Source organism: Vombatus ursinus, unplaced genomic scaffold (genome assembly GCF_900497805.2).
Source record: "Vombatus ursinus unplaced genomic scaffold, bare-nosed wombat genome assembly UNPS02006874.1, whole genome shotgun sequence".
NCBI classification, from domain to species: domain Eukaryota; kingdom Metazoa; phylum Chordata; class Mammalia; order Diprotodontia; family Vombatidae; genus Vombatus; species Vombatus ursinus.
Window position 1 is genome coordinate 8278819 of NW_020946652.1, and position 22332 is coordinate 8301150.

The 22332-nt window shown below is 55.3% G+C and overlaps 1 protein-coding gene across 2 annotated transcripts in view; it reads left to right on the plus strand.

Moving 5' to 3' along the window:
* The window catches only part of SPNS3 (sphingolipid transporter 3 (putative)), a 67423-nt gene that overhangs the window by 3056 nt on the left and 42035 nt on the right, over positions 1–22332 (plus strand). For both annotated transcript variants that reach the window (XM_027848890.1, XM_027848891.1), the window contains exons 2-8: positions 91–156; positions 2186–2322; positions 6096–6247; positions 7049–7115; positions 7453–7595; positions 9344–9496; positions 19515–19704. In XM_027848890.1, coding sequence (XP_027704691.1) covers positions 91–156; positions 2186–2322; positions 6096–6247; positions 7049–7115; positions 7453–7595; positions 9344–9496; positions 19515–19704 — 908 coding nt within the window. The remainder of the gene's footprint in view (positions 1–90; positions 157–2185; positions 2323–6095; positions 6248–7048; positions 7116–7452; positions 7596–9343; positions 9497–19514; positions 19705–22332) is intronic.

Consider the following 22332-nt stretch of genomic DNA (forward strand, 5'->3'; position numbering starts at 1 on the left):
ATGATGCAGAGACTGAGAGGGCCCGAGGTAGGATCTCCAGGCACTGGCTGGCGGCTGCCTCCATTTGCCCACTGGCCTCTTGGTTTGCAGGGGTGCTCCTGGACATCCAGAAGCATTTCCACCTCAGTGACTCGGAAGCTGGCTTATTGCAGACAGGTAAGGGGGGGGTGCCCAGCCTGGGGGGAGGGGCTGGGCTCACCTCCATCTCTGCTTCTGCCGCTCAGGTGCGGCCCCCCTCTCCCACTGCTGTCTTTGACTCCCTGCCCCTCTTGGTCCTTGCCAGCATCTCTGGCTCAGGCTTTGGGGATGCCATCACTCAGGCTGGGGGATGGCAGAGTGTGGGTGTCCTCCGGCTGGGCCCTCTCCCAAACTCTTCTGACCTAATGCTTCCTGCTGGGCAGGAAGTGGGCACTGGGGGTCTTCAGATGTCTGCAGGGCCATCTGGCCTACAGGTCGCCTCTGCCCAAGCTCAGGGTACGGCCAGTGGCCAGGGGCAGACTGGGGACCTTGGAGGGCCTGTTCTCCTTCAAGGCCATTTCTGGGTCTCATGCTGGGGAGTAGCGCTGCTCAGCCCAGTAGGCAGCAAGTGTCCTGCTTTATCAGGGGAGAGGAGCCAGTCAGCCCTCCCCATCTCTGCAGGCTTGGCCTCTGACCACACCGGCAGGCTGCAGTCAGATGGGAGATAAGGCTGGTTTGAGGTTGCTCAGTGTCTCCATTCTTCTCTGCCGCCTTTTCTCAGGCCAGGTGCCAGTACAGAGGGTGGGCACAAAGGGAGGGAGGCCCACGCTGAGGCCAGCCTCAGGACCAGAGCTGGAAGTAGGGGCAATGACCAGGAGCTTGGCCTCCTTTCCCTCAGGAAGGGTCTAAGCCCCTGCTGAGCCAGAACACAGGGGCCCATTCTCCCACCAAGCCCCTGAGGTCTGGCCTTGGGGATCACTCAGGCTGCCTTAGGCCTCTTCTTTCCTGAGCTCTGGGGGTTAATCCTAACCCTAAAGGTGTCCAATTCTGGACCCACAGTTAAGGAACTCAAAGGCATAGTGAGAATAGCCCTGATGGGGAAGGGAACCGAGGAGCCGAATGCAGATATTTGGAGGAGGGGGGAGGACCATGCAGGTGCCCCCAGGGCGGGAAGAGCAGCGAGGGACCAAGGCATGGTCTGGATGGATGTCATTCTCCAGGAACATGAGAGTTATTGCAACTGTAGGGCTCCCACGGGAAAGGGGCTGCCTCTTGAGGTTCTAGGTTCCCCAAGCCTGGAGGGCAGCAGCACTAGGCTGAAGGCCAGTATGGATTCCTGGGCTGATGGTCAGGGGCACTCACTGGAATGTTGGGAGCTGGCCCCAGGAGCAAGCCAGAGCTGTGTCCTTTCCAATTGGAGGCCAAATCTGAGGGAATGTGTAAATGGGGCAGTCAGGAAGATCGGAGTTCAAATTTCAACCGGAGACACTTAGCCAGCTGTGTGACCCTCCTGGGGCGACTCACTTACCCCCATTTGCCTCAGCTTCCTCATCTGCAAAATGGGCATAAGAACCGCCCCTCCCTCAGGGATGTTGTGAGGATCAAACGAGATCATATTTCTACAGCCCTTGGAAGCACTACGGAAAAGCTAGCTGTTATTACTAATTATTATCGTTGAAGGAAGGCGGGACCTTGTGCGTTTTATGGGGTGAAACGCATGCAGTGCTTTGTGGGAGATGGGGAGAGCCAGGCATCAGATATATTTGAACTAGGGCTTGAGCTCAGAAAGAATGGGTGGGGGGGCATGAAGCAGAGATGCAGAAGCCATCTCCGCGACCGAGCCCACCCCGTGTAAGCCTGGGGACCTGGGTCTGAGCTGTCTAACGGAACAGGCATGAGCTCCCAGGCTTGGGAAGTACTCCAACCCCGACCGGCTAGCAGAGAGCCGGACGCCAAACCGTCCGGATGCTCCAGTACCCTGTTGGCAGAGTGACCGCAGACCAGCTGCTTCCCTGAGGAGCGGGCCTCTCCCCCGCCCTCCCCGCCCCCAGGCCCCACCCCGCCCTGGGCTGGGTCAGCCAGGTGCTGCTCTGGCCCAAGGGGCACTGCCGATGCTCCCTAGGCATCCTGTCCTGTCCACTGTCCCAGGGATGGGGAATGGGGACCCCTGGAGCCGGCCCTCCTCAGAGGGAACCTCGGGCACATTTGCTTCCCTTCACGCCTGCAGTGTTCATCTCCGGCCTGCTGCTGGCCGCTCCCTTGTTTGGCTACCTCGGTGACCGCTACAGCCGGAAGGTCACTCTGAGCTTCGGGATCGTCCTCTGGTCCAGCGGGAGCCTCAGCGGTTCCTTCGTCCCCGGCCAGGTAGGTGCCTGCGGGCCCTGTAAAACCCAGACTACAGCAGCCATGGCTGATTTCTCCACCTCCTCCTGGGGGAGTTGGGAAAGACTTAGCCTAGCGCTAGGCCAGCTGGGGCCGTCCATTCCACCGCCTTGGCTCACACCTCTCTCTAGCCAGGCTCTTTTTTTCAACAGCCCTGGGCTTGGGGTTCTTCTTGTTTGTAACCTCTCTGGGCCCCAGGTCCTGAAAAACACAGATCTGGACGGTTTTCTCTGGAGAAGAACCCCTGGCAGAACTTTGGGCCCTATCTGCCTAGTCAGAGACCGTTAAGATCATGGCCTTCATTTTGCAGATGAGGAAACTGAGGCCCCCCCGCCCTGAGCCTTCCCTTCCTTCCCTGCCCCCTCTCAGAGCTCCAGAGTCCTTACACTGCCTTCTGACAGACCAAAGGGTTAAGTGTCCAGCCGGTTCCCTCTCCCAGGCCAGGCTCTGATCTGAGAAAAGACTGAGCTCTGAAAAGGGGAAATCCAGCCTTGGATGGAGACAAAGGCCCTCCCCATGACTCCGCTCCCCAGGGAGCATCCCGAGAAGGTCTCAGGGAGTCTGGGAGCTGCCAGGGCTGGGTGGGAAATCTGCCTTTCTGTCATTTTCAGTGACCTGAAGGATAGGAAATTCCTTTTGGAGAAGAATTATTTTAGGATCTGCTCAGAAGAAAATTGTCAGGCAGAGGTTGACTTTCCTTCGGAGATGCGCCCTGGCAGAGTACCCCCTCTGCACATTTGCTGGCCACCTTCCCTCCTTCCTTCCTTTCTTCTCCCTCTCTGCCTCCCCCCACCTCAGATCAATGGAGGAAATTGTAAAAGCACGTAGTAGACCCTATAGACCCTGCCTCCCCTCCCCCCTCTCTCTCCCCTTCCTCTTACCCCTCCCCTCTCTATTTTCTCCCCTCCCCTTCCCCAGTCTCTCCTTTCAGAAGCCCCCTTAACTCCTTCTCTTTTCTCTCTTCCAGGTCCTCAGTAGCTGACTTTATTTCTTGCTTTCTGGTTCTGATAACTTTTTTATTTTTTTTGCTAGGCAATTGGGGTTAAGTGACTTGCCCAGGGTCACACAGCCAGTAAGTGTCAAGTGTCTGGTCTGAGACTGAATTTGAACTCAGGTCCTCCTGACTTCGGGGCTGGTGCTCTATGCACTGCCCCACCGAGCTACCCCTTGGTCCTGATAACTTTTAACCAAGGTCAACCGATAATTGTGTCCCACCCCCATATTTGCATTGTAACAGAGGACTCTTTGAGACCCAAAAGAGTGAAGCTATGATGGTGGAATCCCAGGCAGTTTGTGGGGGATGGGTCTGGTGAGACAGGCCGGGAGACCTGAGTTCCACACTCACCTCAGTCACTAATATTCTGGGTGACCTCAGACAACTCACATACCCCTTCTGGGCCTCAGTTTGGATGTTTCATCCTTCCTCGGCTAAGAATCCTTGGCCCATCCTGCTGGGAGAGCTTCCTTCTCACTCTACCTTGGGCAAACCTCTGTGCTGATGGGCTGCTCTGTCCCCCCCAGGGCTGGGCTCCTTTCCCACTGGTTCTGACTCCTCAGGGGCTGGAAAGGCACCCATGGGAGCAGGGCAGGCTTTCTGCCTCCTTCTGTCTCCTTTCTCAGACATCTCTTCCGTCCTCCGTGACTCTGCCTCCTCCTCCTCCCCCTCTTCTGTAAGCCCGGAAATAACACATCCTGTGTTGGGCTGGGGGGACCCTGGAGGAAGGAAGGCCTGGGCCTGGGGGCTCCCTGGGTGACCTTGGCCATGTTCTTGCCCCTCTCTGGGCCCCTTGATGTGCCCCTGGTGCCAGAGAGCAGCAGGAAGAGAAGGAACCTAGGGAGAGAGCATGGTCCTGGGGGATGGGAGGGCCATTTGGTCATTGGCTGAGATGAGCAGAGGGTTCCTGGGTCAGAGCCAGACGAGGCCTTGGAGACCATCAAGTGCAGCCCCTCCTGTGACCAAGGGGGGGGGAAACTGAGGAGGCCCAGCCAGAGAAAGGGTCTTGTCCAAGGTAGCAAGTGTCCAAGCCAGGATTATAACCCAGGTTTCCATACTGGATGTCGGGGAAAGCTGCCGGTCAGTGAGAATTCCCACAGTGGAGTGGACTGCCTTGTGGGGGTGGTGAGCTCCCGTTCCCTGGAGGCCTTTAAGCAGAGGCAGGTGCAAGCTTGGCAGGAATGTTCTGAGGAGATCCTGCTTCAGGCTGGGCCTGTGTCTCTGAAGCAGGTCCCTGCCAGACCCAGGGCAGGTAGCTTGCTTTTCTAGAATGACTCCAAAGACCTTGCCCAGAGCAAGGCCTCCAGAGTGCCCCCACCCCGCTGGCTGCAGGGGACCCCTGAACAACAAGAGTTCACATTTTAAGGTTTGCAAAGCACTTTACAAGTATGAATCTTGGGAGGTAGATGTAGAGGGGAAACTGAGGCAGTCAGGTGAAGTGACTAGCCCAAAGTCACGGCGGCCAAACTTGGCTTCAAACCTTGGACCTGGGACTCGAGAGCCCTTTTTTCTTTGTTCTACTCTGCACTCCTTCAGGTGGGAGCTAAGTTGTCCTCCTTGGATTCCAGCTGCCAGGCTTGTCCCTGGAGCAGTTGATGAAAGATTACCCATGGTTCTCCTGGCAGAGTCGGCTGCCGTGGTCCTGCCCCCTCCCCAGGCCTGGCTGGCCTCTCCCTGCCCCACAACTGCCCAGGGGCGGTCCTTATCCTCCGGTGACCAAATCCCACCATGCCCCCCTCAAACCTTGCCCTCCCCCAAGCTCCATGCGGCAGCATCCTCTCTCTCCACCTCATCTCCTCCTCCTCTTTCCCCCCTTCCCCCTCCCTCCAGTGGTCTCTCTTCTTCCTTTTCTTCTCTCCCTCCTCTTTCTCTTCCCTCCAGTGTCCTCTCTTCCCTTTCCCCTGTTTTCTTCTCCTCTCCTCCTTTTCTTCCCTCCATGTTCCTCCTCCTCCTCCTTTTCCCTTCCTCTGAGTGCTGCTGCTAAAGGGAGGTGTCTAGTTAAACCCATCCTGGAGCAGCTTTACCAGTTCAGCCCCCCAGGCCTGAAGGAGCAGCTTCTTACCCCGCGGGAGGGGTGACACAGACTCGGAGCTACTTTGAGAGGGAGGGATCCTCCCATCCTCCTTTCAGTCACCTCTGCTATCCCCCTGCCCTCAGGCAATGGGGTGGGATTTACCCCAATGGGGCTAACAGGTGAAACCCAGGATGAGGCTCTGGGGACAAGGTGCTCTGAAGGACTTTCACAGGAATAGGGGCCAGCTTTGTCCTGCTTGACCCCAAGGCAGGATGGGGGGGAGTAGGGGACCTGCAAGCAAGCAGGTTTGGTCTGGAGGTCAGAAACCATCTGCCAGCAGGAGAACTCTCCCGCTGGGGGAGGGGGTTCCCTCCCTCCCCCCCAGTTAGGGGTGCTGAGGCTGCAGGAGCTCTCAGGAGAGCTGTTGTGAAGGGAAGCAGGCTGCCTGCCTGGGGTGAGTTCCCCATGCCTGCAGGCCTTTAGAAGGGACATCTGTCCAGGTCTGGGCTGGAGCAGAGCCCCAGAGCTCCCAGGATTCCGAACCCCTCCTTTTTAGGCTCTGGAGCTCCCCGCGTTTCAGGCCACTGTGAGGTCCAATCCGACTCGGGGAGCCCCGAGGGAAGGGCTGCTGGATGCGGTGAGCGATCACTCCACCGTGACAGGCGCAGGCTCTGAGCAGAGGCCCCATGTGGGGCCCCGGAGCCTCCTGCTTCAGGTGCTTTTCCTGTGCTTGTCTCCCCGAGGCAGTATTCCTGGCTCTTCCTCCTTTCGAGGGGAGTTGTGGGCGCTGGGGTGGCCAGTTATTCCACCATCGCCCCCACCATCATCGGGGACCTCTTTGTGAAGGACCAGAGGACCTGGATGCTGTCGGTATTCTACATCTTCATTCCAGTTGGAAGGTGGGTGGGGCTACCAGCCTGTTCCTCGGGGTGGGGGGATAGACTGAGGCCTAAGGCAGCCCCATTGCTTTGCCATTTGTCCAGAGGGTTCAACCAGCATTTGTCAGTCACCTAGCTCAGGCAAGGCCTTGTGGTGCAGTGGTTAGGGTGGGTGGGGATCTGAGTCAGGAAGGCTTCCATCTGACGCATGTCGGCCTCCCAGGCGGACTAGCCTGTCTTGGCCTCTCAGGTCCCCCGAGTCTTTCCAAGGCAACACGTGACAGAGAAGGCAGGAGTCTGCTTGGATGGAGGGTGGGTGGGGAACGTTCCCCTGCGCTAGTGAAGTCAGGGGTCTGGACCCGATAAAAAGTGTGAAGGGCTCCGAGCTCGGGGCCAGAGGGACAAGGGCAAAGAAGAGTTTTTCTCTGTGGGGCCTCTCCTTTCTTGGGGTGCACCTGAATGGAAATAAATGCGCACACGACAGCTGGAGGCAGGAGAGAGAATTAGCATCTAGGGGCATCAGGGAAGGCTTCCCGTGGGAGGTGGCATGGGGGCAGCGCCTAGAAGAAAACGGGATTCTCTGAAACTGATGGGGGAGAGCACTCCCGGCGGGGGAAGGGGGGGGCAGGGCATCGAACGCCCAATTGAAGACATGCTCCCTGCCCGTTTCTGTGAAGGCCGGCGGCGAAAGCCTGTTTGGGACTGACTCGGTGCCGTTCTGGGGTCTTGGCAGGAGGGAGTGTGGCCTTGCTCACAGGCGTCTAGCTCTCCTGCCACTTTTGGATTCTCATCCACGCTCACCTGAGGCTTCTCTCTTCGCAGTGGCCTGGGTTATGTCCTCGGGTCTGCGGTGACCAAAGCCACGGGGGACTGGCACTGGGCATTCAGGGTAAGGCTCGGCTCCCCGCCCTCACTTTCCCGTTCTTCCTTCACCGCTGATGCAGGGGGAGCGGGGACGGTTCCACCCACTTTATTTGGGCTTGGAAGAAAGCCAAGGGGAGAGGGAGGAAGAGGAGGAGGGGCCACCCGCCACCACCAGCGGCTGGATGTCAGGGAGCAGCGGCTCACTGGGTCGGGTGGCGGGGATTTAACTGAACCTCGAGCCCAAGTCCAAAGAGCAGCCAGTCTGGCACTGCACAAGCGCCCCGCAGCCCGGGCCTTTGGCGGCCCAGGAGGCGGGAAAGTAGAGAGGGGCCCCTCGGACCCGGGCTCTTGGCTCTCTCCAGATCATGCCCTGCTTGGAAGCCGTGGCTTTGGCACTGCTGGTCTTGCTGGTTCCAGACCCACCCCGGGGAGGCGTGGAAGAGCAGAGCGAAGCTGGCGGCCTCAGGACCAGCTGGTGTGAGGACGTCAGCTATCTGGGGAAAAAGTGAGTGCTGGCCAGGGTGTGCTGCCCTCCCCAGTCCATGCTCCGTCCTTGGCAGCCAGGGGAGCCGCCCGGGGCAGTGGGGAAGAAGTGGGGTCTAGGGGCAGCCAGGTGGCACAGTGGATAGAGCACCGGCCCTGGAGTCAGAGGACCTGAGTTCAAATCTGCCCTCAGACACTTGACACTTACTAGCTTTGTGACCCTGGACAAGTCACTTAACCCCAATTGTTTCACCAAAAAACAAAACAAACAAACAAACAAAAAAGAAGTCAGTTCTAGAATCAGGGCTCGGTGAGGTGCCTGACTGTTACTTACTTACTCTCTGGGTCTCAGTTTACTCATCTGTGAAATGGCGGGGTTGGACTCAGATTCCAAGGCACCCTCTAAGTTTGGGATGCTAGGAAAGGCTTCTTTAAGAGGAGCCCAACCCCTGAAGTTCCACCAGCTGTACCCCAAAGATTGCATCTTCATAGGGGAACACCAAGCAGCCAGGGCAGCCAGGGAGAGCTGCTGAGGCAGGCTGGAGGGGGCGGGGGGGGTAGTGTCTGCAGAAAGGAGAGGGTGGGCTCATCTGGACAAAGCCCCCCAACTGACTGCCCCAGGACCCTCCTGGCTCTGGAATCTCGAGGTCCAGGGTTTTTTTCAGAGGAGAAAGTGGTGTGCAGATTCAGAAACTCTAGCCACTGGGCTAGAGGGAAGGAAACAGTCACAAATGCTGAACAGCAGCATCTGGGCCTGGCCTAGGATAAGCAGGCCAGATGGGGCCCTGGAGCTGGGCAGGGAGACACATGCCCACCAGTGGGCGCTGTTGACCCGCTAGAGCTCCAAGCCACCACTTAGGGGTTGGGGGTAGGTCCGGATTTTCAGCCTTGAGTGTCAAGGGATAGGGGTCAGGGATGAGGTGGAGAACTCGCACCCAGAGCCCCAGCAGGCTACCTCCCCCTTCCGTCACAGCCCCAGCTCATCTGTGAAATGAAGGGAAGGAGCCCTTGGGGTTTCAGGAGCAAACCAGACAATGGCTGGAGTGCTTTGGCTAGGAGTGGGAGGGGCAGCTCTGTCCCCACTGCATCGCCAATCCAGGCCATGCTGCGTCCTGACTCTAAAGAAGCCACTGAACCTTGGGACCGCTAGGGGGCGCCGTAGTCCATAGAGCACCAGGCTGCAGTCAGCAGGACCTGAGTTCAAATTCGTCCTCAGACACTTACTAGCTGTGTGACCCTGGGCAAGTCACTTAACCCCGATTGCCTCCCCAAAAAAGATAAAATAAAGGAGCCACTGGAGGTCTCTGAGTAGGAGAGTGGCGGTCTGATCTGGGTCCATCCCAGCCCTCCCAGCCTGCTCTGGGAGATGAGGGGAGGGAGAACTGGCACCTGGAAGGAAAGAGGGCCCCACTCCCAGCCTCTCTCTGCCCCTGGGAGCACAGATGCCCTGCCAACGGCACAGATCGTGTCTCTGTCGTCAAGCGAAGGAAACAGGCAGAGGCAGGCTGCAGGGCTGCACGGTGAGTCAGTTTAAGGAGAGCACCCCAAGACTCCAGCCCCCTCCTCTTTCAGTCTCCTGCCTTCTCCTGGGCTGGGGGAAGGGCTCAGCTGGACCTTGAATGCTAGGGGCAAGTCGGCTTCCCTTCTTCAGCCTTCTACCTCATCTGTAAAATGGTATAGTAGTGCTGGTCAGTGCAGGGCTGCTGAGGCGCATCTGCCCACCTGTGCCGTTCTCAGGGCAGCCTCTGACCTCCCCCACTGTCTCTGCAGCTCGAGTTTTGTGTGGTCGACTCTGGGAGTCACAGCCATGGCCTTTGTGACAGGAGCCCTGGGCTTCTGGGCCCCGAAGTTCCTGTACCAGACCCGAGTACTTCATGGCCTGCAGCCTCCTTGCCCCCCGGAGCCGCGTGACTCCTCTGACAGGTGAGGGGCCAGGCCAGGGCTTCCAGAAGAGCCTGGGGTGGGGGCAGAGGCAGGAGGAGGCTGGGGTCTTGGCAGGGGGATTACCTCCCCAAAGGGTGTGCCTGGGAGTCTGCCCCTGGGTGTCCTTGCTACATGACTCTAAGTGAGGCTCTTAATTAATTTCTCTGACCCTTTGGGAGTCTTGAAATGCCAGGGGAATGCAGCAATTTAGCCTTGCCCCTTCTTACACATGAAGAAACTGAGGTTCCAGGGAGAGAAGGGAAGGGGCTTGTCGGAGTCTGGGGTCCATGTGGGGGAATTTTGCCCTGTGACTCACTGGGCATCTATCTGGGCACCCTCCTTCTCTCCCCTGAAACTGATTTTAAAGTATTCAAGCATGCGGAGCCGAGGTCTCTAGAGCCCCAGTTAGCCGGGCAAGTCGTGGAAAATCACAGAATCTGGTGAATTCTGGACAGACACATCCTGCCAAATGCTTGGACAGACGCTCGGGTCCCTCGGGCCTGACACAATGGGAGCTGCCTGGTGAGGGCATCAGGCAGACCCAGACTCAGCCCCAGAGAAACCTTCCTTAGGCCACCTGAGTGCATTGGGTGGGTGGCTGGGGCAATGCTCAAAATGAACTGAGTATGGGGGAAGGAGCTCCGAGTGTTCAGGCAGAGGCCCCATATGGGAATCTAGGCTCCACTCCTTTATTGCCTGCATGCCCTTGGGCAAATCCCTGCCCCCTCTGGGTGCTCAGTTTCTCCATCTGTAAATGGGGGTGGGGCTAAGGCCCTTCCGGCTCAAAATCCTGGATTCTCTGTAAAATGGGGGCAGCATGTGAGAAGTTCAATTGGGGCCAGGGGGAGCACGTGCCATGGGCAGACCTCTATCCAGGAATGGCAGCGCAGAGAGTGTCCTTGACAAAGGAGTCTCCACCAGGGAGGAGGCAGAGCCCGGGGCCAGCAGAGAGCCCTGGCTTCTGGTCTGGTCATTGAGATGCATTTCTTTAAAATCATGGCAAAGATAATTCAATCCAGCAAACATTAATCAGCAATTCAGCAATGTTCTTTGGGAGGCAGCATTGGAAAGAAATAGAGTCAGAGGCCCTGGGTTCAAATCCTCTCTGTGCCACCCACCTATGACGACCCTCTGCACCTCGCTTTCCTCATCTGAAAAATGAGGGGTTGGTCTAGTCAAGCTTTGAGGCCCCTTCCTGCTCTAAATGGAGGATCCCTTCATCCGGTCTGGAGCGGCCACATCCTCCCTGAGCTGCCCTGGGGACACGAACGGGCAAAAGGGCCCAGGCCTTACTCTAGGACTCACAACCTACTGGACACCCTGGTCCTCCACTGTTGCTGATTGCGGCCTCTTTATGAGGCCGGAGAAGGTTTCTGGCGGCTGCTCCAGCAAGCTCCAGACTCCGTGACTGTGGGCAGCCTCTGTGAGCCCTGTGACGGATGACCCTCTAGGGCTCAGTGACCACTGCTGCGGTCAGACTGGCCAGGGCCTTTGAGGGGCTGTACTTGAGCCCTGCTGCCACCTGTGGTATAGACGATCCAGAGTCCTGGCTCCCCTGCTCACGAACTGACCTTGAGCATTGAGTCCCGCTCTGGGTTGGCTCCCCCCACACGGACCCCACTCTGCATTGATTTCCCCTAACTCTGCTCTCAGCTGGTTCATATTATGCTGTTTAGTGGGCTGAGGTATCCGTAGAGACTTTGCACAATGCCTCAGGACCCCGGGACATACAACCTGGCCAGCAAGCCTCAGTTTACCTGCCCCATCTGCCTGTCCCCGCTTCCCACCTCCCACCCCCAGTAAGGTTAGCTTACTGGGCTCTTGTGACCCTGTGCTGGCTTCCAATGGCAGCTCCTTTCTGTTCCAACTGCTTCATTCACAGCAGCACTTGCTGCAATCAGGCTGAGAACCACCCCAAGCTTCCTAGATGTCAATCCGAGGCTCCACTTCCTCCCTCCTCCCCCTGGCATCCAGCCGCCCATCAGTCTTCTGCAGCCTCTGCCTTTCGCATCATTGCTCCAAGATGGTGCATGGGGACCACCAACCTTATCCGGCAGGGCCTTTGCTTGCTCTAGAGCTCTGAAAACATTTCTTCTTTTTATCCAGCATTTAGAGAGCACTTCACAGTTTGCAGAAAATTTTACAATGATAATCTTATTGGATTCTCCCAATAACCTTGTATGTAGGTGCTATTATGATCCCCATTTTGCAGAGGAGAAAACTGGTGCAGCCAGAGATGAAGTGACTCATCCAGGGTCACACAGCCAGGAAGTGTCACTTGTAGAGGAAGCTTGGCTCTCCCTGCTCGGCCCAGGCTGGAAGCTCAGCGGTCACTCCCAGGACCGCCCCCCCTCACTGACTGGCCTAGCTTTGAGCATCTTTCTTCCTGACCTGCTACGCTTTGCCCCACTGGTGGCCCCCTGCTCTTGGGGGCTCACGATGTTGTTGCCAGGCTTGCTGCTGGTACCTCGGGCGTCAGCCTGATCTGCTTCTTGCGGCTCAGATCTCTGCAGTTCACTGACCCACCAGGTTCTGCCTTCCTGGGAGCAGGGACCACAGGGGCAGGGGGGCCACTCTCCTGGCTGGCAGCATTTCCTGCCCCATCTCTACATCACCTATTTCTTCTTTCCATGGCATTTGCTGCCATTGAGCTGGCATGGCCTTGGGTCATAAAATAAATGAAGGCATGGGGTCACTTTAAAGAAATAATTACGGCTTTTTATGAAATTTACTTTCTTCTCTTGGCACAAAACAAAACCCAAACCCCAGTCACTGCAATGGGATCCCAAAGAAGCCACCCTTCCTTCCTTCCTTCTTTCTTTTTCTTTCTTTCTTTCTTTTTTAAAATTAATTTATTTTGAATTATCAACAATCACTTCCATAAGCTTTTGAAAGTAAAGTTTTTCTCCCCCTCCCTCCCTAAGACAGTGCACAATCAGATATAGGCTCTACATATACATTCCTATTAAACATATTTTCACATTAGTCAGATTGTAAGTAAGAATTAGAACCAATAGGAGGAACCACCAGAAAGAGGAAACAAAACACAACAGAAGAAAGAAAATAGCAAATAGTATGCTTCGATCTGCATTCAAACTCTATAGTTCTTTCTTCTTTGTGGATAGCATTTTCCATCATGAGACCTTTGGAGATGTCTTAGATCCTTGCATTGCTGAGAAGGTCTAAGTCTGTCAACGTTAGTCATGGCATAACGTGGCTATTACTGTGGACAACGTTCTCCTGGTTCTGCTCACTTCACTCTGCATCAGACCATACAAGTCTTTCCAGGTTTATCTGAAGTCTGCCTGCTCATCATTTCCTACAGCACAGTAGTATTCCATCACATTCACATACCACAACTTGCTCAGCCATTCCCCAGTTGATGGGCATCCTCTCAACGCCCAGTTCTTTGCCACCACAGAGAGAGCTGCTGTAAATATTTGTGTACACGTGGGGCCTTTTCCCACACCCTTCCTTCTTTCTGTGAGACAAGCAAGCAGACAGCAGTTTTCTGTGCCTCCTTCCTCCATGTCTGTCCTTGTACTTGTGTGTGGGGCCATTAAAACGATGAATGATGGAGCCTCTTTGGGAGGCTCTAGTGTAAACTGGGAAATGTGGAGAGGCAAAGCTCCGGGCCCTCTCCCCTTTCTCTCCGGCTCTCCTCCCGGCTTTTGGGTGGAGTCAGTGAGCAGGCGGGCTGCTCTCTGTGGACTGCCACCGTGATCCAGCCTCTCTGCCCAAGCAGCCGGTCTTCTCTGGCCTCTTCTTGTCTCTGACAGACAGAAAGTAAAAACCACGGCTCATTTCCGAAGCTTTCATCTTTCTACTGCTACACTTGCAGGGCTCTGGCTCTCTCTTTTATGGGGATGTATCCCTCCTACAGCTGTTTTCAGTCGTGTCCGACTCTTCATGACCCCATCTGGGGTTTTCTCGGCAAAGATACTGGGGTGGTTTAACCATGTCCTTCTTCAGCCCATTTTACAGATGAGAAAACTGAGGATCACGCAGCTAGGAAGTGTCTGAGGCCAGATTGGAACTCAGGAAGATGAGTCTTCCAGACTCCAGGTCTGGCACTCTGTGCACTATGGCGCCCCCTAGCGGCCTCCTCTCCATATTCTTGGTTCCCAGATCTACTCAGCCAGCCCTAGCCTCTGCCAATTTCCAGTCTTGAATCTCCGACTGCCTTTCAGACATCTCAAACTGGATGTCCAGTAGACGTCTTAAACTCAGCATGTCCAGAATTGAACTCATTACCTTCCCCACCCCATCCTTCCCTTCTTCCAAATTTCCCTATTACTTTCAAGGGCCCCATCCTCCTCCCTGTTCCCCAGGCTCCCAACCTAGGTGCCATCTCATCCCCAGATCCAATCTGTGGCCAAGGCCTGTCTAGTGTACCTTGGAAATGTCTCTCCCCCACACCCCCTTCTCTCCTCTGACCCTGCCTCTGCCCTGGGGCAGACCATCCTCACCTCACACCTGGACCACAGCAGTAGCTGTTGGGGGAGGGGAATCTGCCTGCCTCAGGTCCCTGCCCCCTCCACTCAGCCACTCTTCCTAAAGCTGATCATGTGAGCCCCCTACTCAGTACACTCCAGGGGCTCCCTCTCACCTCCAGGATCAAATACAAGATCCTCTGCTTGGCATTCACAGACACCTGGCCCCCTCCTCCCTTGCCAGTCTTCTTACACCTGTCTTGCCACTGGACTCCAACGACTCTGTAGGAGAGAGTGAGACTGGTGCCTGGCACAGCTCTGCCTCACTTAAATCCAATTCACTCGCAAGTCAAGACATCACCCTCCTGATGTCATTGGTCCCCTTCAAGCCCCAAGGACAAACCGCAAACAATCCTTCCTTCTGCTTTCTGTCCATGTCTCTTGGGCAGCCAAGTTCATCAGAGATCTGCCGCAGTGACCACTCCTTTGGGGGCCTCCTTCTGGTCCCCTGGTCACAGTCTCCTTCCCTCCAGACCTCAGCGTCTGCAGGGAAGTGACAGTCATCCCCTTTGGTTCATGTGACAGTTACTTTTCTTCCCCCACTATGTCTGTTGGTCTACAGACCTGTCAGGACATACACGTGCTCTCTGACCTTTCTGCTAAAAGTCAGAGCCTGTCTCCTTTTTGGACTAGACATTCCTTTGATGCTCCTGTCTTCTCTGGCACTGGGGAAAGGGGTGAGGGTAGAAACCAGCCCCTGGGCATGTGAAGAGAGATGCCAAGATGGCAGAGGGACTTTGTCACTGCAGAAAACAGGCATTCATGTGTCAGAAAGAACCTCTAGTAGTGTGAACATTTAGTCATTTAGTGTGTGCTTGAGAGCTCTGGTGGTTTGTAGACTGAACAGGGAACAGGAGAGGCTGTGTATGGGGGAGAAGAAACTGGGGGGTGGGGGAAGAGGGAGAGGGGAGAAAAGAGGACAGAGGGGAGGAAGAGAGAGAAGGAGAGAGGACAGATGAAGGGAGAGACAGAAAGAGAGATGAAGAGACAGAAAGAAGAGAGAGAAAGGGAGAAAGAGAAGGGGATGGAGGAAGAGAGAGGGAGGGAGAAAAAGAGGAAAGATGACAGATTGAGAGAGAGAGGAGAGACAGAAAGAGGAGAGAGAGACAGAGACAAACAGACAGACTCTGGTACAGTCTCAGAGCTGAAGACAAGAGGATCAGTGGGGATGGTGGAATGAAGGCTGGCATGAGAGGCAGAGTGTCTGTGGGGGGGACTCCCTAATCCATGGTGATGTCCCAGTATTGGGAGGCCACAAGGAGCAAGCCTGACCAAAAGGCAGTGGAAGGGGTCCTGGAGTCAGGAGAGACCAGTCCTGGAGAGAGAGGGCTGACATGGAGCAGCTGTATGATCCTGAGGAATCACCGTACATCTCTAGATGGAAGTTCCCCCTCTCCAAGTAGGGAGAACACCAGCTGTATGTAACATCTTCTGCCTGGGGGGGCTGGGTGGACCCATTGAGGAGAGGTATGGAGAGGGCTCTGGATGGTTTCAGGTGTTCTGCCAGGCGGAGCTGTCCTCATCCTGTGTGTCACAATGATACCCACTGGCAAGTTCCTACACTCCAGACTGGTGGGGGGGTAGGTGGGGGGAGCCTGGGCAGTGCTGAGTAAAGCTCTAGCTCTTTTTGGAGGTCATGGTCAGGGACCCCACAGTCCTGGGACCCTCTGGGGCTCCTTTTTGGGGCTATTTCCTCAGAAAGGCTCTCCTCACCAGGGAGAGGGTTGGGTGGCACTCTGCTTTCTTCTCCTCTTGCTAAGAGGGCATTTCACAAGTTGTGAGCTAAATACCCCTCTTGGCAACCTCTGGGCACCAGGGTCATGTTCCCCTCCTCCTCCTCAAGATCTCTCTCTTGACTTTTCTCCTTGAATTCTTCCTTACAGCCTGTGCAGATACCCCTCATCCCCTTTCCTAAGCCAGAATTTAGCAGGGCACTCCCCCCCTTTCCCTCCTCTTCTAAAGCAGGGACATTAGCTTGATTTATAAAAGAGCCACGGGTGAGTGTCTTGGACAGGAAGACCAATATAGCCTTTGTCAGTATCCATGAGACCCACCCCAAGCTCATGCTGGTCCTCTGCCCGAATATCCATTCCTGTGGGCCAGCTTGCCCCCAGTTCTGTTTCTTGAGGAGACAGTGAGATCTGGAGGTTGGGGTCCCACAGTGGGCTTCTAGAGAAAGCCACAGTGATTCCCCTGTCAGCCGACCTTCTTAGAGCAGAACTGGGGCATCTGCAGAGTCTTGCCCCAGAGGGAGTGGATGCCTTGGCAGATGGCTATGAATAGCTCTCCCAGGATGCTCCCAGGCAGCATGTCAACTCTGTCTCTATGGAATGTGAAAACAATCAGAGTAACGAGCTGCGGAGGGGAGGGCTCGACGGGGGGGGGGGACGCTCCAGGGGCTGCAAGGCCATGTTGGCTGTGACCGTGGCTACTTCCAGTTCCCAGAAGGAACTTCTTTAATGAAGACCTATTCCTGCCCCTTCACCGCCACTGGGGACAGGCATGGGTCGCATGGGGGCAGGCGTGTTGTTGTTCGGTCATGCTTGACTCTCCATGACACCACTGGGCGGTCTTTAGGCAGAGATACTGGAGTGATTTGCCATTTCCTTCTCCGGCTCATTTTACAGAGGAGGAAACTGAGGAGTAGGTCTGGGCCAGAGCAGAGACTGGTTGGGAGGCCACTGTGCTCTTGGTCTGGGCAATGACAGCTGTGTGACCAAGAACATTGCTACTTTGCCAGGACCATGGAGGTATTGGTGGTGGTCATGGGTCAGAGGGGACCTCTTCTGGGGCCATAGCTCAGGCAGACATTCCACAGGGATGGGTACGCAAGAGGACGTCATGGCTGAGGCAAGGCAGCCGAGATCCTGGCCCAAGGGTAAGGGGGTGCCATCAACCCCGGGATGACCCACCATTTGTTTGTCATGGTCTGACCACAAGTTGGGAGGCAGTATCCTGGAGCGATTGCTGGATTCAGTGTCCAAGGACCCCAGTTCAAATCCTTCCTTCCTTACTGGGTTCAGATGTTTACTACGCGTGTGAACTTGGACAGCTCATGATAGGTCTTTGGGCCTCAGCTTCTTCATCTGTAAAATGGGAGGGGGTAGACTGGGTGTCCTTGAAGGTCCCTTCTGGCTCTGTGTCTCTGGTTCTATGATCCTAATTGCCCCTTAAGCCTCCCCACGGTGGATACATACAGAGTCACACAGTCATTGAGTTGGATGGGACCTTTGGAGTCATCAAGCTCACCTCAAACCAAGCTGACAATCTCTGTATTGACAACCACCCAAGGGGCAGCCCATGCCATTTGGGGTGTCTCTAACTGTTAGGATGCTTTTCCACATATATGAGGGGGGTTGATCAAGTGAAACCTTGGTGACATTGAGGAGTTCCCCAACCAACTTGAGGAAGGTAGAGAACAAGGGACACAGAGAAGTCACTGATCAAACTGATGGCACATAGGAAACTCCTAGTGATTGATTAGTCAGTCAACAAACATTAATTAAGTACTTACTGTGTGCCAAACACTGTGCTAAATACTGGCAATAGAAATACAAGGACAGAGAAGAAGGAGAAGAAGAAGAAGAAGAAGAAGAAGAAGAAGAAGAAGAAGAAGAAGAAGAAGAAGAAGAAGAAGAAGAAGAAGAAGAAAAGAAAGAAAGAAAGAAAGGAAGGAAGGAAGGAAGGAAGAAGAAGGAGGAGGAGGAGAAGCAGAATAAGAAGATGACGAAGATGACAGTCCTTGCTCTCAATGAGCTTACATTCTAATGAGGGAGGACAACACATAAAAGGAGGTAGATAAGGGGGAGGAGGAAGGAACTGAGCATGGGGTGTGATGTGAGTGAAAAAGGAAGAGAGGGCTAGCCTGGGAAGCCTCCTTAAGTGGAGGTACTGGGAGGAGTCTCTCACCTCCTTGGGGAGGGATGAATTCCAGTATGATTGGCAAACTGAATGTGAGCCCCTCTTCATGGCTTAGAAATGTAATCTGATCATACTTTGGGTGCTCTCTTGAGGACTCTTTGCCTCTTCCCTTATGCTTTCTTTCTGTTTTTTATTAAACTAAATTTCCACTAAATTTTTATCAAAATTAAAAATCAACAGAGAAGAGCATGAAAGAGATTTGTACGAGAAATTGGGAACTTCTGTAATGTATGGTTTACAACAAGACCGGGAAAGGGAATCTCTTGTCTCCATTCCACCATGGTTTCTGTAGTCCATTTATAGTTCTGTCCCTAGCCTGTTCCTCCCTGGGAGCTGGAAATGGCCTATAAAGCTACACAATCTAGCCTTACAGCAAGAGCACATGGCCATGGGAAGTATGTGCTTGCATATGTCCTGAAAAGGGAGGTCCAAGACATGGCTTCTGAGCCCACCCTTCTATGTTGAGGAATGAGGACTTTGGATTCTCAATGAAATGATCTCAGAATCTGGTCTGCTGTCAGAGAAAGGAGACGCGCTGGGCAGCTCCTGCTTTGGGAGTCACGTTAGGGGTAGCTCAGGAGGAGAGAGTGGACTTTGCCAATCCAAGAGATAGCTGGCTGCCACAGGGGCAGTAGCAGAGTACCACGAACCGCTACAGAAGCGTATGACAGCCTTGGAGGAAAGGCCAATGGATGCTTGTCCATGTGGCCTGACAGGGGGATTAATGGACAATGCCATTTCCAAACCCCCACTTCCTATAAGAACCTGGGCTTCTGACCAGCGAAGGGAGTTTTCTTGGGCAGGAAGCATCCAAAAGCTGGGGAGCCCAGCGACCCGGCCTTCTGGAAAGAGAAGGGGATGTCTCGCACAGAGAGTCTCTTGGGAAGAGAAGAGGCTTGCTCACAGGACCTGTGCAACTTCAGGAATAACGGACCACAGCCATGACATGGCAGGGACAGGGATCCTCACGCTGCTTCCCGATGTAGTCCTGAGTGGTTTGGACACTGCGACCATAATGGGGAGGGGCTTACCTGTCTAGTCGTCCCAAAGTACATTTGCCTCCTGAGGGGAGGGATGTGGTTAGAGTCTTCAGCTGAAAAAGAATTTGTCATCCAAGCGGGAGAAACGTTCAGGTTGTCTGCCATGGGGCGGCTCTATGGCTGCTGGACTGGAGAGCCCCCAGGGCTTCTGTCTTCTTCACTCCCACAACAGTGGCCAGAACCCTGGCTTGGGGGTGTGATAAGAGAGGGAGGGTGGGAGCAAGGATGACAATGCTGCCTCACATTTCTACTGGCTTTTCTCCTAATGGCTCTGTGAGGCGATGTGTGTAGAGGTGATTCCCATTTTACAGATGAGAAAACTGAGTCTCTGAGAAGTGACTTGTGTGAGATCACATAGGAAGTACCAGAGATGGGACTGATTACCAGTCTCCCCAGGCTCCCAAGCGCAGCCTCTTTCCACTTTGCCACAGAAGGCAGGCTGCTAGCACGGCTCAGCATCCCTTTCGGAGTTTGCTCCCAGTGTAACCACCCCCCACGCCTGCCTGGATGGACCACTGTCCTGAGCCCTCCGGCTAACAGAGCCTCCTGTGCTTCTCCCATCAGCCTAATTTTTGGGGCGCTGACCATCGTGACAGGGATCATCGGGGTCCTCATAGGTGCAGAGATAGCAAGAAGGTACAAGAAGCTCACCCCAAATGCTGAGCCACTGGTCTGTGCTGGCAGCATGCTGGCCTCTGCCCCCTGCCTCTACCTGGCCACCATCCTGGCCCAGAGGACCATCCTGGCTGCTTATGTAAGTAGGGGCTGGGAGCAACCAGGGCTGGGGGAGGCGCCTGGGGCAGGGGCTCGAGGGGACCAATGTGCTCAGAGCTGCACTTCCATGTGTGAATTCATTCATTCCCACGCCATCTTTGTGCATCTCAGGAGGGGGAAATTCTTCTCCCCGTGTTACAGATGAGGAAACTGAGGTATGGCCACATTCTCACCTTAGTCTGAGGCATGATCCCATGTCCCTGCTGTCCCATCTTCTCCTTTTGGTGCTTGCCTGTCCCTCCCTCCAAGTCTCTTAGCCCCCTCCTGCTTGGGACCCTGGCATTTAATTAAAACATCCTATATTAGGAAGAAGGTGATAATAAGGAGAAGTCCTTGTGGTTTGTCAAGGGCTTTGGGTGGGATGAGCTGCCCCGAGGCCCCTTGAAGGAGGTGCTGACAGGCATGCCTGCAGCACAGAATGCCAGCTGCTCAGATGGGCAGGGACCTCAGGGGCACTGCAGGCGAGAGCCCCACACCTTCTGAAAGGGTCACCCAGGCTTGGTGTGAAGGCTTCTGGCGGGGGGGACACCCAGGCTTAGTATGAAGGCTTCCAGTGTGTGTGTGGAGGTCACTGAGGCTTGGCATGAAGGCTTCTACTGTGTGTATGTGTGGGACATTCTGCCTCCGCTGCACTCTTGGACCATCCATCCTCATGGTGATCTGAAGCCTAGATCAGACTGCAGAACTCTAGGTCCTGGCTCAGCCCCAGGTGCCAGACAGAACCAGATGATTCTGCTTCCTCGGGGCAGTCCTTCAGAACCTGAAGACAGTTCCCAGGGCCCCCACATCTTCTCATCATCCCCACCTCCTTCAATGGCCCCTCATGGGGTGTGGTCCCTGGCCCCCTCCCCCCAATGTTGGCTGTGCTCCTGGGTGGTTTCCAGCTCTCAGAAGGGCCCAGAGCCTGGGCACAAGAGTTCATGCGCATGAACCTCGCCAGAGTTAGGTAGAGCTCTCAAAGGCTTCTCTCTAATGGTGGGGGTCTGGGCTATGTGCGCACTGGCCCGGGTGCCAGGGCCTCCTGGCTCTTCATGCAGCACATTATTGATTGGGGTGGGGGGGAAGGACCACGTTCTTGATCTTCCCAGAGCTGTCGGGGCAGGGTTGGCACACCTTCACTGTTAATGCCAGAAACTCTGGGGACACATCCTGGCCATGGCTCAGAGGACACCCTCCCATCCCTGGCTCTATGACCTGGATGGCTCAGCTCCTGCCTCACCAGTTCCATGGATCTGTTTCTTGGGCTGTGTTCTGGGGACTCAGATGACCCACCTTGAGCCTGGCAGCTGCCTAGAGCCCAACTCCTCCATCGTCTTCAGTGTGTTCTTGGTCAGCTTGGATGTCTGCAAGAGAAGCTTCACCTGAGGGTGGTCCTGACGAGAGATGGTGGACAGATGAAGGAAAAAGGCACAAAGACCGAGCTGGAAATGGTCCCAGACACCTGGAGAGACCCAGGTCTTCCACAGGACTGCTGGGGCTGGGCGTCATGGCCAAGAGCTCAGGGTTCCCCCATCTGATGCCCAGGAAGATCGTCACGGTTGCGTGGGGGCCCCAGCCTCTATGGGCCAAACAAGAAGAGGGCAGAAGCTACAGTAGAAAGGACTTCGGTGACGTTTCCTGAGGGATGTTGGCGTGGGCCCCAGAGTCACTGGCTTGCAGGATTTCAGCTGGAAGGAGCCTTGGAGAGTGATTCCAGCCTCCTCCTCTTATGTGAAGGAGGTTCAGGAGAGGATGTTCCTGGGGAGAATGGTTCTCTAATGATGCCAGGGCAGCTGCTCTGTCCACTTACTCAGAGACAGAGCACTTGGTGAGCATCCCAGGACCACAGACCCCCATGGTCTCAGAGCTGGGAAACCAGCCTGGATGTCAACAGGGATCCTCGATACGTCCGTCCCATCACGGGCTCGTCCAGTCTCTTCCTGAAGGCCTGCCAGGATGGGGAGCTCACTACCTCCTGGGGCTGCCTGTTCTGCTGTCTCCCAGCTCTGATCTTCAGCGAGTCCTTCCTGACACAGAGCCTGGCTCTGCCCAGCTTCTTCCCATTGCTCCTGGGTCTGTCAGGTCCTCCTTCATTCAGCTGTTTTGGGGCTGCTGACCTTGGTGCTGGGGAACTCACCTCTTCTGTCAGGGGCTGTCCATGTCTGCGCCAAAATGAACACGGACCAGGGAATGCTGTGAGGCAGTAATTACAGTAATTGACATTTTACGGTGAAGGCCGTCCTTCCTCTTCTACATATAAAGCCCTCCTCCCTGCTCTCCCAGAGTGGAGCTGCCTTCCCCCAGAAGGTCCATGCTGCTCCCTCCTTCTCCAGCCTTGATTGAGACCTCAGCGGGGCCTCAGACCTGGATTCAGGCTGGGCTGGGGCCGTGGCCTCCTCTTCCAGGCGACTTTGTCTTTCACGAGGGACAGGGACAGACGTGGGGAAGGCCTCTGCAGGCCTCCAGAAAGGGTACTTTGATCATGACAAGAGCTACCCCAGAGTGGAAGGGACTGGCTCAGTGGGCAGTGCTCTTCTGTCCATGGTAGCCTCCAGGCAAGGCCACTGGGCACACACCAACACACACACACACACACACACACACACACACACACACACACACACACACA